The 18,667-nt window shown below is 39.9% G+C and overlaps 1 protein-coding gene across 3 annotated transcripts in view; it reads left to right on the forward strand.

The window, feature by feature from the left end:
* Window positions 1–8,348, forward strand: part of CPNE8 (copine 8) — a 349,055-nt gene extending 340,707 nt beyond the window's left edge. For all 3 annotated transcript variants that reach the window (XM_077471338.1, XM_077471339.1, XM_077471340.1), the window contains 2 exons: window positions 1,892–1,965; window positions 6,616–8,348. In XM_077471338.1, coding sequence (XP_077327464.1) covers window positions 1,892–1,965; window positions 6,616–6,804 — 263 coding nt within the window. In that variant the 3' untranslated portion in view covers window positions 6,805–8,348. The remainder of the gene's footprint in view (window positions 1–1,891; window positions 1,966–6,615) is intronic.
* Window positions 8,349–18,667: the final 10,319 nt, after the last annotated feature.

Consider the following 18,667-nt stretch of genomic DNA (forward strand, 5'->3'; position numbering starts at 1 on the left):
GCAATGGATTAAAAGCTTAAAATATTAAATGTTTCAACATAAAGACAGCTAGATCAAGAGATACACTATATTACCAAAAGTATTGGGATGCCTACCTCTACATGCACATAAACTTTCATGACATCTCAGTCTTGGTCTGTAGGGTGTAGTTTTGAGTTGGCCCATCCTTTGCACCTATAACAGCTTCAACTCTTCTGAGAAGGCTGTCCACAAGGTTTAGGGGTGTATCTATGGGAATCTTTGACCATTCTTCCAGAAGCGCATTTGTGAGGTCAGGCACTGATGTAGACAAGAAGTCCTGTCTCGCAGTCTCCGCTCTAATTCATCCCGAAGATGTTCTATTGGGTTAAGGTCAGGACTCTGTGCAGGCAAGTTAAGTTCCTCCACCCCAAACTCACTCATTTATGTCTTTAGGGACACTCATTTGGTGGGGGAGGGATTATGGCGTGGGGTTGTTTTTCAGGCATTGGGCTTGGCCCCTTAGTTCCAGTGAAGAGAACTCTTAAGGCATCAGCATACCAAGACATTTTGGACAATTTCATGCTGCCAACTTTGTGGGAACAGTTTGTGGATGGCCCCTTCCTGTTCCAACATGACTGGACACCAGAGCACAAACATGGTCTATAAAAACATGGATGAGCAAGTTTAGGGTGGAGAAACTTGACTAGCCTGCGCACGAGTCCTGACCTCAACCCAATAAAACATATTTGCATTGAATTTAGAGCAGAGACTGCGAGCCAGGCCTTCTCATCCACATGAGTCCCTGACCTCATAAATGCGCTTCTGGAAGAATGGTCAAACATTCCCATAGACACACGCCTAAACCTTGTGGGCAGTCTTCCCAGAAGAGTTGAAGCTGTTATAGCTGCAAAGGGTGGGCCAACTCAATATTGAACCCTAAGGACTAAGACTGGGATGCCGCTAAAATTCATGTGCGTGTAAAGGCAGGTGTCCCAATACTTTTGGTAATATAGTGTATGTACAAAGAAGCCTTTATTTGTTATTTGTGATAGTAAAGACAAAATACTAATTGTTTTAGCAAATGTCTTTCCTGTGAGTATACAGTAAGTACCCATAGTAGGGAGGGTCTCTGTCCATTCTGGCTGAAACTAGACAGATCAGGCTTCATGTCTGTCGGTACAAGAAGACTTATGCAGGCACCTTTGTCTGATGAATTTCAGCTAATCCCCTCTCACAGGATTAGGCCATTATAAGGTGTATCGCTTGATGCACACTTCTTCTTGTCCCTATGATATAAACAAGAATGCACATGCATTCTTATGTCAAAGTCTAATCTATGCCCAGGTTTAGCCTATCTATATGTACTGGGATTTGCACTTGCTGACTTTATGTAAGCCTGTCTGGTGGCACACAGCCTTTAGAGCACAGGTCTCAGACTGGTGGCCCTCCAGCTGTTGCAGAACTACAAGTCCCATCATGCCTCCCCCATGGGACTTGTAGTTCTGCAACAGCTGGAGGGCCGCCAGTTTGAGACCCCTGCTTTAGAGTGTCTGTTTTCACTAGACAAAGAACCTAGCTGGAGTATTTTTCTAGGAAAGGATGTATGGCACCGGGCAGGGCCACATAGAGAAGAATTCAGGAACAGGGATAAAGGTAAGGATTTTGGTTGCAGGCTACACTGAGGGGATGGAGGGTATATTTAAAAGACAACTTAACTAAGTTAAGTTGTCCTTTAGAAGGAATGACTTTATAATTTGTACAGTGTGCTGGTAATAAATGTGCATATCTCAAGATACTCGAGATATGTGACACACATCAGGGGGTACTTGGTAATTACTGGCTTTTAAAAAGGAGTACATGCGTAGTTTTGAAAATCACTGTTATATTATTTGTATTAGTGGTTTGTGACAAATCTTTATTTTTTTGAAAGCAATGGTGGAATTGGATGGAGATGAAGTCAGAGTATCATCAAGAGGACGATATGCAGAAAGAGACATTGTACAGGTAATAACTTAATTGTCAAATGATTTGCCTAAAAATGAAATTGTTCTTGTCCTAAATAACTGAATGAAACCGATTAAACGAAGATTTAAAGGTACCATAAAAACGATATTTAGTTTTTTTGCTAGTTGCTAGATGAGCTGTAGGCAACTCTAAGGTGGAGATTTAACTCTACAGAATTGAAGCAGTCCAATATCACCAGGGTTTCAGCATGTTTTTTTTTTAAAGAGAGATAACCTAGCAAATTCTTATTAAAAAGTAAGGAAGATTTGAAAAGTTCAGGGGGTCAGGAGTAAGTATTGCAGAGGTCAAGAGTGAGTAGTGCAGAGTGCAAAGATCAATAGTATGTAATGCACATCTCTCCCCCAGCAAAAATACCCCCTTCCAGTACAAACATTTACTCCCCCAAGCTAAAATCAGCCACAGCACAAATTCCTCACTCCCTCTATAAAATTCAGTCACTGGACTGCAGATATAGTGGTACTCAGCAGAGTAAAGGAAGTCCTCTTAGGTCTTCCCTTGGCCATGTCATATGAGACATCAGCGCCAAGTGGGCTGGAGGCACAGTGGGGTCATGATCTACTTGTCACATGCTCATGATCAATGGGTTTATCACTATAGATTGCTGACCCCCATGCTAGGACCTACCTTAGAGTAATAGTACAGCAATATTTCTGTCTTTTTTTTCTTAGCGGATGTGCAGTAAAAAGTACTTTTGGCATCCCCCTAAGCATTCCTGTATCTGCCACCATTCATGTTAAGACAGTTTTACCTCTGTGTCTGGTCTCACTCCCCTATTGCACTCTTCAATTATTGTACATTATAGAGAATGCAGTCACAGGAGTGAGACTCAAAGCAATAACAAGGCCAGTATGTAATTTTACTTGCCAGTGTTCACCCATAGCTGAGATTTCAGTTCTGAAAGGACTGAATTTTTAATCATAGGCTATTTTTGTTTAGCCTAGAAGTGCATAGGAACAGCAACCTTATTATCTTCAGGCTGGTACAAGATTGCAGGTAAGATGTAACCATGCCGAAGCATCCACTATATATTTAATGGGATGCCTTTCCTGCAGTTATTGAGAGAGACAGTCAACTGGATTAGTATGTGACACCTTTGTATTAGGGCAGTCCCTTTCTGCCCCTTTCAGACCTAACAGCATGGTGGGTTATCCCAGAGAGACAGCAGATAGTGACCCCACTTCAGCACTGAATCATGGGCAGATGCAAGACTCCTGTATTGTTACAAGATGATGATCAATGAATCATGGGACCGCTCACCGGTTTGAGAGGAGGCAAGCGGGGGTCAGATGGCTGAAAAGTAGGGTCACCCTCTACATGCCCGTGACTGACTTTTTGCTTAACCCTCATGCTAAAGTACCATATCTCACAAGCAAGATTCTCCTGAAACATAAATATACCAGTTAGTGTATGCTATACAGTCCTAATAATACAATAAACATAACTACGTGTTTTCTGTTGTTATGACAATGGGCAACAATGGATAATGGCAATTAATAACAAGGGGGAGGTAACAAAATAATTGGTTCACCTCTCATTTCCTACTGCAATGCATATAAGAAAAAGAGGTGGGTGTGTGAACAAGAAAATCACACAGAAAGCAGCTACCCATATGGAACTAATGTAATATGCTCAAATACAGTGCTCAGCATAGTACACCCCTTTTGATAAATAAGATTTTAATCAATATTTCAATGAACACAAGAACAATTTCCAAAAAATGTACAATAATGAGTTTTATAGAACATTTGTTTAGCTCATTAGATGAAAGTAAGATTAGTAATGTAACTTAGATTACAAAATCTTCAGTTTTACTCAAATTAGGTGATGCAAAAATGAACACACCCCACAACAAAAACTAATACATCTAGTATTTTGTATGACCTCTATGATTTGTAAGGACAGTACCAAATCTTCCTAGTATGAAATGAACAAGTTGGTGACATATTGCAACATCTACCTTTTTCCATTCTTCAAGAACGACCTATTTTAGAGCCCTCAATGCTGAATGGAGAGTAATGCTCAACTTGTCTCTTCAGAATTCCCATAAGTGTCCGATTGGATTCAGATCAGGACAGGAGATATACTTGGCTACTAAATCATTTTCACCCTGTTCTTCTTCAGAAATGCAACAGTGGCCTTAGATGTGTGTTTTGGATCATTTTCATGTTGGAAAAGTGTACGAAGACCAAGGGATGGTAGCATCTTCTCTTTCTATATAGAGCAGTACATTTGGGAATTAATTATACCATCAATGAAATGCAGCTTGCCAACACCAGCAGCACTAATGTAGCCCCACAGGGTGACACTGTCACCATCATGTTTCACTGTAGTCACCATGCATTTTTCTTTGTACTCCTCACCTTCGTGACAACGTACAGTTTTGAAGCCATCAGTTCCAAAAACATTTATCTTGGTCTTATCATTCCAGTTTACAGAGTCCCAATAGTCTTCTTCTTTTTTCAGCATGGGCCCTGGCAAATTCTGGATGGGCTTTTTTTTGCATGGGCTTTAGAAGAGGCTTCCTTTGTGGATGACACCTATACATGCCATTCCTCTGCATTCTATGCTGTATTGCGTCATGGGAAACAATCACCCCAGTTTGGCTTTCTGCTTCTTTAGCTAACTGCAGTGAACTTGCATGGTGATTTTCATCAACCCTTCTCATCAGAAGACGCTCCTGTGGGGGGGCTTTAACTTCCAAGGAAAGCCTAGATGTCTCTCTGAGATGCTTGCAGTTCCATCCTTGTTACATTTTTGTATCACTTTTGCATCTAATATTCTGACTGATAAGTAAAGCTTTTGTTGATCTTCTTGTAGCCTACACCTTTCTTATGTAAAGAAATTATTTTCTTCCTCAGGCTTTGTGACATTTCTATTTCATGTGGTTCCATTGCTGACAGCATGAAATGGGAAGGGGAATTCTTGTTAATTGGAATTTTGTTGTCTAAAATTTAGCTTTGCTCCTAAGACTTTCATTGGGGTGTATTCATTTTTGCAACAGTCTCTAGAATGAATTTGCTAGTAAAAATGCTTTTTTGTGTGTGCAAATTAACACATTTTGGTTACAATCAATGGCCTGCAGTTGTCTGAGTATTTCGTAGTTGTGTCCCATAGAGAATGTTGATTCTGAAAGGAAAGTAAAGGTTTTCTGACAAATCTGTTGGGGTGTACTCATTTATGCTGAGCAGTTTAGAGTTTTTATGAAATGCATTATTCCAAAATGATTGAAGGCAATACAATATATGTAGAAATGTTACCATGCATCCATCACTATAACCCAAACAACATTGTCTTCCCTGTGAAAACCAGATGCCATCCATGGCGTAACCACCACAAAGGTGATAGAACCAGATTGTGTGTAGTCACACTAATCTGATTCCAACCTGTTAATTAAAACCTCATGGGGACAAGCATGCTGTTTGCAGTTGACCACTTATCTGAGCAATGTTTACGCTGCATACATTTGTAGCAATTCAAGCAGGGAGGGATGCCAGGCTTGTGCTACAGCACAAAGACTTGCACAGAGTATCGATGTGCCCGAACATTGCCTGTGCTAGGTAGGAACAGTTCAAAAGCCATTCCATTTGTGTTGCGGCCGCCTAATTGAATGTCCACAATTATGTAGCAATGTGGTAACACTGAGGAATGAAGAGTAGTGTGTAGGCTGGAATGCAGACTATAGCAGGAATCTAGTTTCTTCAGTGACCTGGACATCCAGGAGATATAAGCCACTTCAACACTATATGTATTGTGATGCCAAGCAACTGTCAGTTGACACCGATATCCTGTGATGTCGACAGGTGTATGGTGATAAACAGATACAGTGGTTTACTGACATGGAAAATCCCTGTTCATGGATTTTGGCATGGACCCTTTCCAGTCTTCCCGATATGTTGACCATGGAGTGATGTGTAGCACACCTGTCTGCTTGATATAGCTGTGTTTCCGCATTGGTCCATGCCCATCTCTAATGAATCTCCCAAAGGGAGGTATGGTTGCGATTTTGGGCATGGTGTGGTCACTGAGGTGATTAAATCACTCCTAGGATGGAATTGTGTGTATGTCATTCCTCTCCTACAACGCATCCCTGCTTTAAATTTCCAAAGGCCGGTCAGACAGTTACCCATGGGTGTCTGCAGCCACACATGACGTCACTAGCATTGTGACGTCAACGCATTTCACCAATGGGCATATCTCGCGTAGCTTTGTCAGGACATGCACTGCATATAGTACTGCGTTAAACTAACATAGCCAAAATAATAATTTTAGCTAAGCTATGTTTGTTACCAGGCTAAGACAATTCCTTTAGGGGAGGGAATACTCTGTAACATTATGGAGATAACACTTAAGCTATTAATATCACTAGCTCAGATGAAAAACTGAGTTTAGCCTGTTAAAGCTGGATCCAGAATGAAGTAAGGCTCTCTGCACTGGCACAAGGCAGCTATAAAGGCATGGTGGGGGATTGAATGCTCTGATCCAGTCTTTTAAAACTGCTTTTCAATAGCATGCTAAAATGCTAAAAGCCATTGTTTCATTCTGTTGTAGGACTGTTCATGGCTGATGGGGTGTGACATAAGATGTCACATTTCTCTTTAACAATATATTGTATTTTACTTTTTATTACAGTTTGTTCCTTTTCGAGACTACATTGACCGAACTGGAAACCATGTGCTGAGCATGGCACGACTTGCTAAGGACGTGTTAGCGGAGATTCCTGATCAGTTTCTCCTGTACATGAGATCCAGAGGATTCAAGCCATTTCCTGCTCCACCTCCATATACACCAACTGGACACCTTTTACAGACTCAGATCTGACTAGTATAAAGTACAGCTCTTCCAATATTTGTGAAATCTTGCAAGCTGCCAATGCCAGGCGAGCTTCAACGTAAGGTGCACTAAGTCTGGACTTTAAACAAGCCTGCTTGTTTGCATGGAATACAGAGAGACTTTTCTGGATCTAAATGATTCTGTTTACAGACCAAAACTGTAAATATGGATATATGTGAAAACGGAAAGATTTTATATACTCGGCAGGAAAAAAAAAATCAAAAGACTGAAACTGTTTCCTGAGTCTTATTTTTGTGATATTGATTTTTATTAATAAAACTGTTGGGGGAAGCACAAATCACGCTTTTAACCCAAATTGTATCCTCCTCCCTAACCAAGCTCTACTTATGTGGGAATGCAATTCCTTGGTGTTAATGTTTACATGTTACTAATTTTTAAATTTCAGTACTTTTGTAACGATTCTTACAGAAAGTTTTAAATTCTTTAAAATCCAGTGTCTTCTGACTGGCAATAATTTTAGCCACAAAAAAAGCAATAGCACTTTAATGGATCTCTTACACAAACATTAAGAGACGTGGACAAGTGCTTTCACACCTCTTGGAAAGGAAGAAGAAATCCCGAGATGCAGCACTTAATAGACTGTCCTCATAAGAAAATTAGCTTACCACACACAAATCTGAATAAAGTGTGATTTTATTTTAAATATTTTACCCTGAATAATATATTCTTAATTAAAAAAAAACATGCCAAAAAAAGAAGCTAATTCAAAAAGAGACACTGATCGTGATTAAAAATTCAAGCTATTTACATTCTTGAATAACTGTCTTTTTTTAGGAAAGAAAAAAATGTAAACTGTAAAGTTTTAATAAGATGCATGTGTCTAAATCTTTGTGTGTCAAAGAGATGATAACATGTTGAGGTTTCCCTGTTAGCACCTACTCACATTATTGCCATTGAGTATGAGAAGACGGAAATGGTAAGAACCCTGTCTTCCATTGCTCCGCAGGGGTAATGCTAACATGAGACTCTGAGATGTCACAAGAAATGTGTGAGAAATGCACGTCCGTGTTACTCTATACACAAAAACTATGTTTACTAAATTACCCAAATACATATATATGCTTGTTCATATATAAAGATAAAAAATGTTTTTCTTTTTTGCATGTACAGTTTTTACAACCTATAACACAGTTTTGTGCTACTATGTGTCAAATACAATACATTATACTAGAACTAATGGCCTTAAACACACACCCAGTTCCTCAAAATGATTGTGAATTGCCTTTAAATGATGGAAATTATTCTATATATTTTTCTTTCTTTTTTTTTTGTGTCAACCTTGTAACAGACTTGTAAATGTAATATTATTTGCATAATATATGCATACATATTTTGTCTATTTCTATGATGTACTGTTAAAACAAAATTTATTGTAATTACAAATTTTTTTTGTAAGCATGGTAACAGGTATTTTGCTGAATCAAATTATATCTGCAATTTTAGAGGATCTATACTTATGTAACGCTATATCTTAATTTTTTATTATATTAAAAATATTGAACCACTCCTAACATAGTTTTCTTTATTGCATATGCAGCAACATGGAGAAAATTATCCAGAATAATTTTAAGAAATGTAGTGTAGTATGGCTTCATCTAATTACTAAATTAACCAAAGTGTTCGAGCTTGATCCAAGGAGACTATAAACTACAATGTCAGTGAGACTTTTAATATTTAAAATGAAATGGAAGTTTTGAATGTGGGTTTCATTTTAATGAACACAGCACTAAAATGCCTTAAGAATATTGTAGGCATCAATACAGTTGTAATTTAGGTCACTAAGTTGTTATTACCTACAAATAAATATGGAGAAGTCTTTTTACATTTGGGAAATTATGCATGTAATAATAGTTCTGTTAGGGTTAATCCTGTGTCTGGGGTGGTCCCTTCAACCTCTCAGACCTTAGATCCAATGTATTGTATAAATTCAGAGCGCTCTGGAATCAATTCTCAAAGGACAAATAAAATCACACACACACACCATGGCGTCCTTCGAGAACTAATTGTATTGAGATATTACAAAGCAAATGATATAGGGTATTTTACGTCATACAGAATAAGACATGCGCAGTAGACATCAAGACGATTACAGCTGGTCAAGACAAAAACGCTATTGTTCTTTGTTCTAAGCTAGCTGAATTAATATAAGAAAAGATACATAATTCCTTCTGTAGCTAAAAGATGCTGAGAAACAGTGTGAAGGTTATAGATAAGTGTGTGAGAACACACGAGTTAGAAGAATCTCATGTTGAGACAGTTATCTGAGAAGTTAAAGGGGTGTTCAAACTGTACATATTGTGAAATGGAAGTTTGTGAATATTAAGATGGCTGACAGAAACAAGATGGATGCTTAGCATAACCTTTCAACCCCCTCTTTAAGTCATGGAATGACTTCTACAGATCCGCAGCCTCCTGAAATCTACGGTTCTTGCTACGTTTGTTATATTCTTTTACATAAAGCTGCAGATATTGTGTATATGCGTGAGAAGGTTGGTCTGGTGTAGTACACTTGCTAATACAAAGTAGAATAAGCTTGAAAATGCTCATAAGTGGTTGTTCCAAGAGGGCTTGACTGGCATAATAAGCATTTAAAGCAGGGGTCTCAAACTGGTGGCCCTCCAGCTGTTGCAAAACTACAAGTCCCATGGGGCATTGCAAGGCTGACAGTTGCGAGCATGACTCCAACAGGCAGAAGCATGATGGGATTTGTAGTTTCGCAACAGCTGGAGGGCCACCAGTTTGAGACCCCTGATTTAAAGGATAAATTCACTTTTTCGGGCATTTCACTTTTCATTATAAATAGACGTGTTTTCCAATGTCATTTCTGGCCCAGCCATCCCAATGTGCTTTTCTTTCACTTACCTTATCCACAGGAGGTTTAAAATCTTGTCAGTTTATTTGAATTGTTTTAATGAATTTTTAGATTGTATCACTTCCTGTAGTTAGTCTCAGCATTTACTTATTGTAGGTCATCTCCCAAAAGCCTTCACTTCCTTGTTGCATGACAGAAGAGGGTGTAATAGGTTGTGTTCACCACTCCAGACCACACCTCCCTCATTACAGTAACACCTTCCACCCACTTCCTATACAATCTGATTGTATAATCTCCTCTGGATCTCCCATCAGCTATGTAGTACAAGGGCCTGCCTGATTTAATACCAATTGAATGGATTGGTGAGGTGGGTAATCCTATTCCATTTAGTTCTGGTAAATCTAAAGTAAATTGTACAGAGATTGTACAATCATATTGCATACTGCTTGGCCATCTTTATACAATAGGAGGCAGTGGATGGAGACACTCAGTTGTTTTGGGTGTTTTGGAGCATTTTCAATTGTCACACATAGAGCAGCCCATTCACTCGAATGGGCTGCCCTATACGCAACAATAGCCCCAGATAAGCTCCAGAACTTTTTTGGGAGCGGAGAATGGTGTATTACTGCAGTGCGTTTGCTGCACTTGGAGTGCCTTTAACATGTAATGGCAACACAAACATAATGCAATTTATTTCAGCGTTTTATAGTTACATAGTTGGTAAGGTTGAATAAAGACAATGGTCCATCTAGTTCAACCTGGGTAGGGGTATATGTGCATGCAAGTGGAAAATCATTTCCAATATCCCTGCATGTTGCTTTAGCTAAGATGCAGATCCAGGAGTCTTTTAAGACGATCCATACTTCCTGCCTACACCACTGATTGTGGAAGATAGTTCCACATCCTTACCTTTTCTGAAACCCATGGCAAAGCATGGATTTTCTGTGCAGTTTGCTATGCATTTGGAAACACACGGATGTGAATGGAGCCTCATTGTTCTTGTGCAAATGCACTAATTTCACTTTCAGGCCCCATTCACACCTATAGTAGTTGAGGCGCATGTTTTTTTGCTTGTTTTTCCAGTGACACACATAGGGCAACCTATTGACTTTAATGCAGCAAAGTAGCTCATGGGACATTTTGGTGTGATATAGGTTGCACGTTTTTTACTGCGTGTTTTTCTGGTTATACGCTATACAGTCTGATTGTACGATCTCTGTATAATCTCCTTTAGATTTACCAAAACTATATAATGGGAGGGTACAACTATCTATCCAGTCACCCTGTATCCCATCAGACAGGCCCTTTGAACTACATAGTTGATGATAGACCTAAAGGAGATTGTACAATCAGATTGTATGATGATCTTTAGCGAGCACAGGGCATATTTCTTCTGTTTTCAGTACTACAGCTCTATCCACATAGGCTGCTATCTGATCTTTCATCTCCTGCACACTCCAAAATGCCAAATGAATGCTCTATGCAAGATGAAATTAGGAAATAAAATTGATGTATTGGTATTTAGTGAGAACAGTGATCACTGATTTATTGCATTGGAAAACCATGCACCTGTTGAAGTGGGTGGCAGTGATCTGCTAGAAGATAGAAGACAGCCACAGGTGTGTGCTAATGAGGTCATTCCTTCCTGTGTCTTACTGACTTCTCTGTCTGAAATCTACATACAAGCACACAAAGAAGCTTTCTAAGAAATACAGCAAGGGCTAAGGTAAGGCCCTGTTCTCAAGATCAAAGAAAGCTTTATTTATTTTTTTTGCAACAGATATACATTAATAGTATATTGGTACATAGGGGAGCGGGAATTTAGAAGAAAAAAAAAAAGGTGCAAAAACTATATACATCTCTTCAATCATAGTAACAGCTTGATACCCACAATAAAGTCCAAAATAATACTGCTAGAGCAGTGTATAAATAATCAATCCATGCAATTCAATAATATATCAATAAAATGAATTAAACTGAATTAGAAAAACTGCTAGCCAACACCCATAAGTGATTCAGACCTTATTAAACTAACATATACAACAGAATTATGTAGCGCAACTTACAAAATATATCCACAATATAATAAAATTGTTCAAAAAAATTGTCCAATATATATCCAAAAATATCAAGAAAAACAATATCCAATTTGAATCCATTTCAATCACCAATGTGACATGTAATGCAAAGTGTGAATCCTCCACCTTCTGTAGATTAGCCTCTCGCCTCACTGCCTTGATCCCTGCATTATCAGTAGGTCTCGCCACATATGTTTCCCTCTCTGGGGATGAAGACAAACTGCTGCTGCTTCAAATGCCTCTTACCCGGATGGATGGATAGACGGACGGCTTAATGAATTTCCAATTCCGGCAGTATACATGCAGGAAGAAAAAGCACAGAGATCTATATATACTGGATGTTTTTTTTTAAAAACTAATTTTTTTAACACAATTGTTTGCACTTTTATTGTTTTTTCCTTTGATACGTTTACATTGGATTACATATAATAATTTTATTATATTGTGGATATTTTTTGTAAGTTGTGCTACATCATTCTGTTGTAAATACTAGTAGAAAACAGAATTCATGGTAGTTAAATGTACCCTGATGTAAAGGCTGGGTTTCCCTGCAACCAATTCGCATTACAGAAGAGTGTGACTGGCTCTGAATGGAGCCAGTTCACACATCTCCAGGGCGGCCACAAAGCGCACAGCAAAAGGATCCTGTGTGTCTTGGCTCAGTTTCAGGCCCGAATTCAAGCAAAAAATCTGACCTAATTCAGACCTTAAATGGTGAACGGGACGCATCGGACTCCCTCCACATAGTGTGAACCCAGCCTTAAAGTTCGTTTTTTTGTTTAGTTTTTTCAAATAACAAACGTGGTGTTTGTTATTGCAGTGAAAATGCAGTGGATTTTCACAGAGCAGCCTGGATCTTGCTCTTCTCGGGTCCCTCTTCTGTGCTCCTGGCCCCTCCCTCCTGTCGAGTGCCCCCACAGCTAGCAGCTTACTATGGGGGCACCTGAGCTGAGCTGCAGTTCCGTGTGTCTATTCAGACATGGAGCTGCCATTCGACCCTGTCCCCTCTCCGGATTGGCTAACGGACTTTGATTGACAGCCATGGGACACATGGCGGCAATGCTGTTTCTCAGCCAATCAGGAGGAGGCTCCCAGATGGCCGTGGACATCGCTGGACAGAAAGGGGGCTCAGGTAAGTATTAGGGGGTGCTGAGGAGGCTGCTACATACATAAGGCACACAAAAACCTTCTGCCTTTACAACTCCTTTAACCACTTCCCGCACTGCCTATAGCAGATTGATGGCTGGGAAGCGGTTCTGTTATCCTGACTGGGCATCATAAGACGTCCAGCAGGATAACACGCCAGCGCGCACCTACGGGGGCACACAGCGATCACAAGTGCGGCTTGTCAGTCTGACACGCCACATCTCCGATTGTGGTAAGGAGCCTCTGACTGAGGAATCACTGAGGAACTTGACCAATCACAGCTGATCATTGTGTGAACCAGGAAGTGCCGATAAACAGAATTCCTCGGTTCGCACTGACAGGGATTGGCGGCTCTCCCTGTCAGAGTGGGGGGGGGGTCTGTGCCCATCACCTGCCAATCAGTGCACAACAGCTGCCATTCAGTGCCCTCTTAAAAAAATCTCCCAGTGCCCACCACAGTGCAAATTAGTTACACCTGTCAGTACCTCATCAGTGCTGCCCATCAGTGCTATTAATGTCCATCAATGCTGCATATCAGTGCCACCTATCGTGTCCATCATTACTGCATAGCAGTGCGCCTATCAGTGCCCTTCAGTGCCGCCTCATCAGCACCCGTCAGTGAAGGAGAAAATTTTATGACAGAAACTAAGAAAAATGTATTTATTTTTAAATAAATTTGGTCTTTTTTAGTTTGTTTAACAAAAAATAAAAACCCCAGTGGTGATTAAATACCACCAAAAGAAAGCTCTATTTGTGGGAAGAAAATTTAGTTTGGGTACAATGTTACACGACTGCGCAATTGTCATTCAAAATGCGACAGCTCTGAAAGCTGAAAATTGCCCTGGCCAGGAAGGGGCAAAAGTGCCCGGTATTGAAGTGGTTAAGGTTAAAACTAAATGTCAGAAAGCCTTAAAATTCTCAGCCCCACTACAAGAGGTTAACTGCTTGTTTATGTCTAGGGGACTTGGTAAAGCAGTTTTAGTTACCCAATCCTATCCTGCAGGTTCCTCTGTACTAATAGACTGGTCCCCACAGCCTCTTCTTACCTACTATCTGGAAGTCTAAAGTCCTCTGACATTATCAAGACTGTTGCAGGGATCATAGCCCTACACTGAACATGGGGACACTGAGGAACAATCCATGGCTGGATTGTGGGGGAACTGGTGGTTTGCCTTCTCCTTGTTTCAGTTTTTGAGACTAGGTAGACTTAACGTCTAATGCTGGAGTCACACCTATTAATTTTTACTGCTTTTTGCATTTTGAAGATTTGCACTACAGAACGTGTTCCATAGGAAACCATGTTAAATGGACCGTAGTACAAATCTGCAAAATGCAAAAAGCACTAAAAATGCATAGGGGTGAATCCAGCCTAAGGGCTGCTTATCACACATTTCCTATGGTCCATATTGGAACCCACGGCACAATCAAGGAGAGTGGAGAATTCTTAAAAAATTGGATTAGAAATTTTAACTGTATGCATTTTAACTGTATGTTGCAGAGAATATTCTCCAAAGTTGTATTTGATAGAATATTTTATGTGCCATGTACAAACAGCAGACAACAAGCTGTAGGAGTACTACATACAATAAATGGTGTTAAGCCTCGTACACATGATCGGATTTTCCGCAGACAAAACCTCAAACTTTTGTCCAAAGGCGCGTGCCTGGATTTTGTCTTGATTACAAACAGCAAGGAATTGTCGGCCAACAAACACTAACGTAGTGATGTACTACGTGTTTTTTCAGCTCTTTAGCGCCACCATTTGGGCTCCTTCTGCTAAATTTGTGTTTGTAGAAGCTTGGTGGGTGTTGATTCGTGCTTTTCATTTCACGCTTTTCATTTAGCACTTGTTGGTTCACACTTTTCATTTCGTGCTTTTTAGTTTCTGAACGAACTGAAACCAGACATGTTGCGGAATCGGAGAAGATAACGTGTTATTTATTATTGGTCTTGGAGTTATTGCTTTGACCCAAGTCCAGCCCAGGAACAGGGGGAGGAGTACTTGGACTAAAAATGTGTTGCTTTATTAATCATGACCAATTATGTCACATGCCTTTGTTGTGGGATCTCCAGCAGAATAATCCAGATGATTTTCGGAATTATCTTCAGATGACGGACCCCTGCTTTCACCAACTCTTGACATTATTGTCCCCCTATATTAAGAAGCAGGACACATGCATGAGGCTTTTATTTTATTTTTTTGGTTGAATAATAATGATTTGATTTGTTATTTTTTTGGATGCATAGAATGCACTTTTTGGTTAAGTTCTATTGCCAGATAGCAGGACTAATTTTATTTGTTTTCTTTTTTTAATGCACAATAAAAAAAATTGTGGAGAATAATACTTGGCTATGTGTTTTACTTTAAATGACAGTTTGGGAGTAGGCAGTTACATTTAACACAATACAATGTAAAATTGACAAGGAACACCAACATAGTTATACCTTGCTTCATAGCATGTGTGTTTGTACTTTGGACTTTTGTCTGACGGACTTGTGTACACATGCTTGGAAAATCCGACAACAGACATTTGTCCGCGGACAATTTTAAAACCTGCCATTCAACATTTGTCCACGGAAAATCCAACAACAATTATCCGATGGAGCATACAAACGGTCAGATTTTCCACCAACAGCCTGTCATCACACATTTTCCATTGGAAAATCCGATCATGTGTACACGGCTTAAGAAGAAAAAAATTGGGTTATTGAAGGACTGGGCTGATATTTTATTGGGGTATAACAGGACACAAAACAAAGTAGCTTGAAAGCAATATGCTTTATTTAACAATACTTAACATTTAATAAAGTGCAAAGTACTCAAGCACTGGTGTGGTCAAAAATTACTCAAAAAATTAATAATAAAAATAATAACAAAAGCTGCACCAAAATGTCAGTGATCCCAGTATCTCACTCGTACAAATGTAAAAAACTATACAAATTATTAGTGCGCTAATATCAATCCTCAATAAATACTTGTGCCATAAAAATCAGTAATTATGTGAATAAATTGATAAAAAAAATAACCGTATATGGGAATAAATTAATTAAATGTGAATTTAAAAAAAATGAATTCTCCATAAATAAATACACCTTGTACATAAATAAATATAAATATAAATTGATATTTCTTAATGCCTTCCGTGCAAAAACTCCTCCTGATGGAATAAAAAAAAATATAAACAAAAAAAGAGCAACAATTTTGAAAAAAACACATTATTTTTTTACTTTTTGCTATAATAAATATCCCCAAAAAATATATTAAAAAAACACATTTTTTTTCCTCAGTTTAGGCCGATACGTATTCTTCTACATATTTTTGGTAAAACAAATCGCAATAAGCGATTTTTGATTGGTTTGCGCAAAAGTTATAGCGTTTATAAAATAGGGGATAGTTTTATGCCATTTTTAGTAATCATTTTTTTTTACTAGTAATGGCGATCAGCGATTTTTATTGTGACTGCGACATTATGGCGGACACATCGGACATTTTTGACACATTTTTGGGACCATTGTCATTTATACAGCAATCAATGCTATACAGATGCACTGATTCCTGTGTAAATGACACTGGCAGTGAAGGGGTTAACCAGGAGGAGGCAGTGCAGGGGTTAAGTGTGTTCTAGGGGCGTTTTGCTAACTGTGGGGGGCGTGGCTGTGTTTTACAGATCCCTGCTGCGATCGAGACCACGGGAGCCACGATCGGACTCACGGAGGTCGCAACCGGCGTTCACGGCGGCAAATTCAAAGGGACGTACCTGTACGCCCATTTGCCTGTCCCTGCCAGATAAGCAGATAAAGCAGGATAGCAGATAAAGACATGGACCTTTGGGATGAATTAGAGCAGAGACTTCAAGCCAAGCCTTCTCGTCCACATCAGTGCCTGACCTCACAAATACACTTCTGGAAGAATAGTCAAACATTCCCATAGACACACTCCTAAAACTTGTGGACAGCCTTCCCAGAAGAGTTGAAGCTGTTATAGTGGCAAAGGGTGGGCCAATATTGAACCCTAGAGGCTAAGACTGGGATGCCATTAAAGCTCATGTGTGTGTAAAGGCAGACATTACAATACTTTTGGTAATATAGCGTGTGTATATATATATATATATATATATATATATATATACATATACACGCAAACACACACACACACACATACACTGCTCAAAAAAATTAAAGGAACACTTTTTAATGAGGAGTATAACAAAGTCAATTAAACTCCTGGGATATTGATCTGCTAAGTTAAGTAGCAGAGGGGGTTGTTAATCGGTTTGAGCTGCTTTGATGTTAATGAAATTAACAATAGGTGCACTAGATGGGCAACAATGAGACAACCTCCAAAACAGGAATGGTTTTACAGGTGGAGGCCATTGACATCTATTTTCTCTACTCATCTTTACTTCACTAGTTTTTGCATTTGGCTAGGGTAAGTGTCACTAATGGTAGCATGAGGTGATACCTGGACCCTATAGAGCAGTGGTCATCAACCCTGTCTTCAAGGCCCACTAACAGGCCAGGTTTTATGTATTTATCTTGGGAAGATGCAGACTAGAATACTGAAATCACTAAGCAGCAAATGATATCACCTGTGATGTATTTCAGTTATCTTGCAAACCTGCCCTGAGGACAGGGTTGATGACCACTGCTATAGAGGTTGCGCAGGCAGTCCAACTCATCCAGGATGGCACATCAATATGTGTCATTGCCAGAAGGTTTGCTGTCTCCCAGCACAGTCTCCAGAGCGTGGAGGAGATTCCAGGATACAGTCATTTACTCTAGGAGAGCTGGACAGGGCCATAGAAGGTACTTAACCCATCAGGAGGACTGGTATCTGCTTCTTTTGCAAGGGGGAACAGAATGAGCATTGCCAGAGCCCTACAAAATGACCTCCAGCAGGCCACTGGTGTGAATGTCTCTGACTGAACAATCAGAAACAGACTTCATGAGGGTGCCCCGAGGGCCCAATGTCCTCTATTGGGCCCGGTGCTCACTGCCCGGCACTATGCAGCTCTATTGGCATTTGCCATTGAACATCAAAATTGGCATGTCTGCCACCAGCAACCTGTGCTCTTTGCAGATGAGAGCAGGTTCATCCTGAGCACATGTGACAGACGTGAAAGGGTCTGGAGATGCCATGGAGAACATTATGCTGCCCGTAACATCATTTAGCATGACCAGTTTGGTGGTTGGTCAGTGACGGTCTCAGGAGACATATCCATGGTGGGATGCACAGACCTCTACAGGCTAGACATTGGCCCCCTGTCTGCCATTAGGTATCAGGATGAAATCTTTGAACCCATTGTCAGACCCTACGTTGGTGTAGTGGGTCCTGGGATCCTCCTGGTGCAAGATAATGCTCAACCTCATGTGGCGAGAGTATGCAGCAAGTTTCTGGAGGAAGAAGGAATTGATACCATTGAATGGTCCCCACGCTCGCCTGACCTAAATCCAATAGAACATCTCTGGGACAATATGTTTTGGTGCATCCGACACTGCCAGGTTGCACCTCAGTCTGTTCAGGAGCTCAGTGATGCCCTGCTCCAGATCTGAGAGGAAATACCCCAGAACACCATCCATCATCTCATTAGGAGCATGCCCCAAAGTTGTCAGGCATGCATACAAGCACGTGGGGGGCCATACAAACTACTGAGTACCATTTTCAGTTTCTGCAATGAAATTTCAGCAAAATGGACTAGCCTCCTTTGTAATTTTTTCACTTTGTTTTTCAGGGTGTCTTTGAATTCAGTCCTCTGTAGGTTTATAATTTTAATTTCCCTCAAATGATGTGGCA

Source organism: Lithobates pipiens, unplaced genomic scaffold, assembly GCF_037356315.1.
Source record: "Lithobates pipiens isolate NorthernLeopardFrog02 unplaced genomic scaffold, aLitPip1_a1.2 Scaffold_8, whole genome shotgun sequence".
Lineage (NCBI taxonomy): Eukaryota > Metazoa > Chordata > Amphibia > Anura > Ranidae > Lithobates > Lithobates pipiens.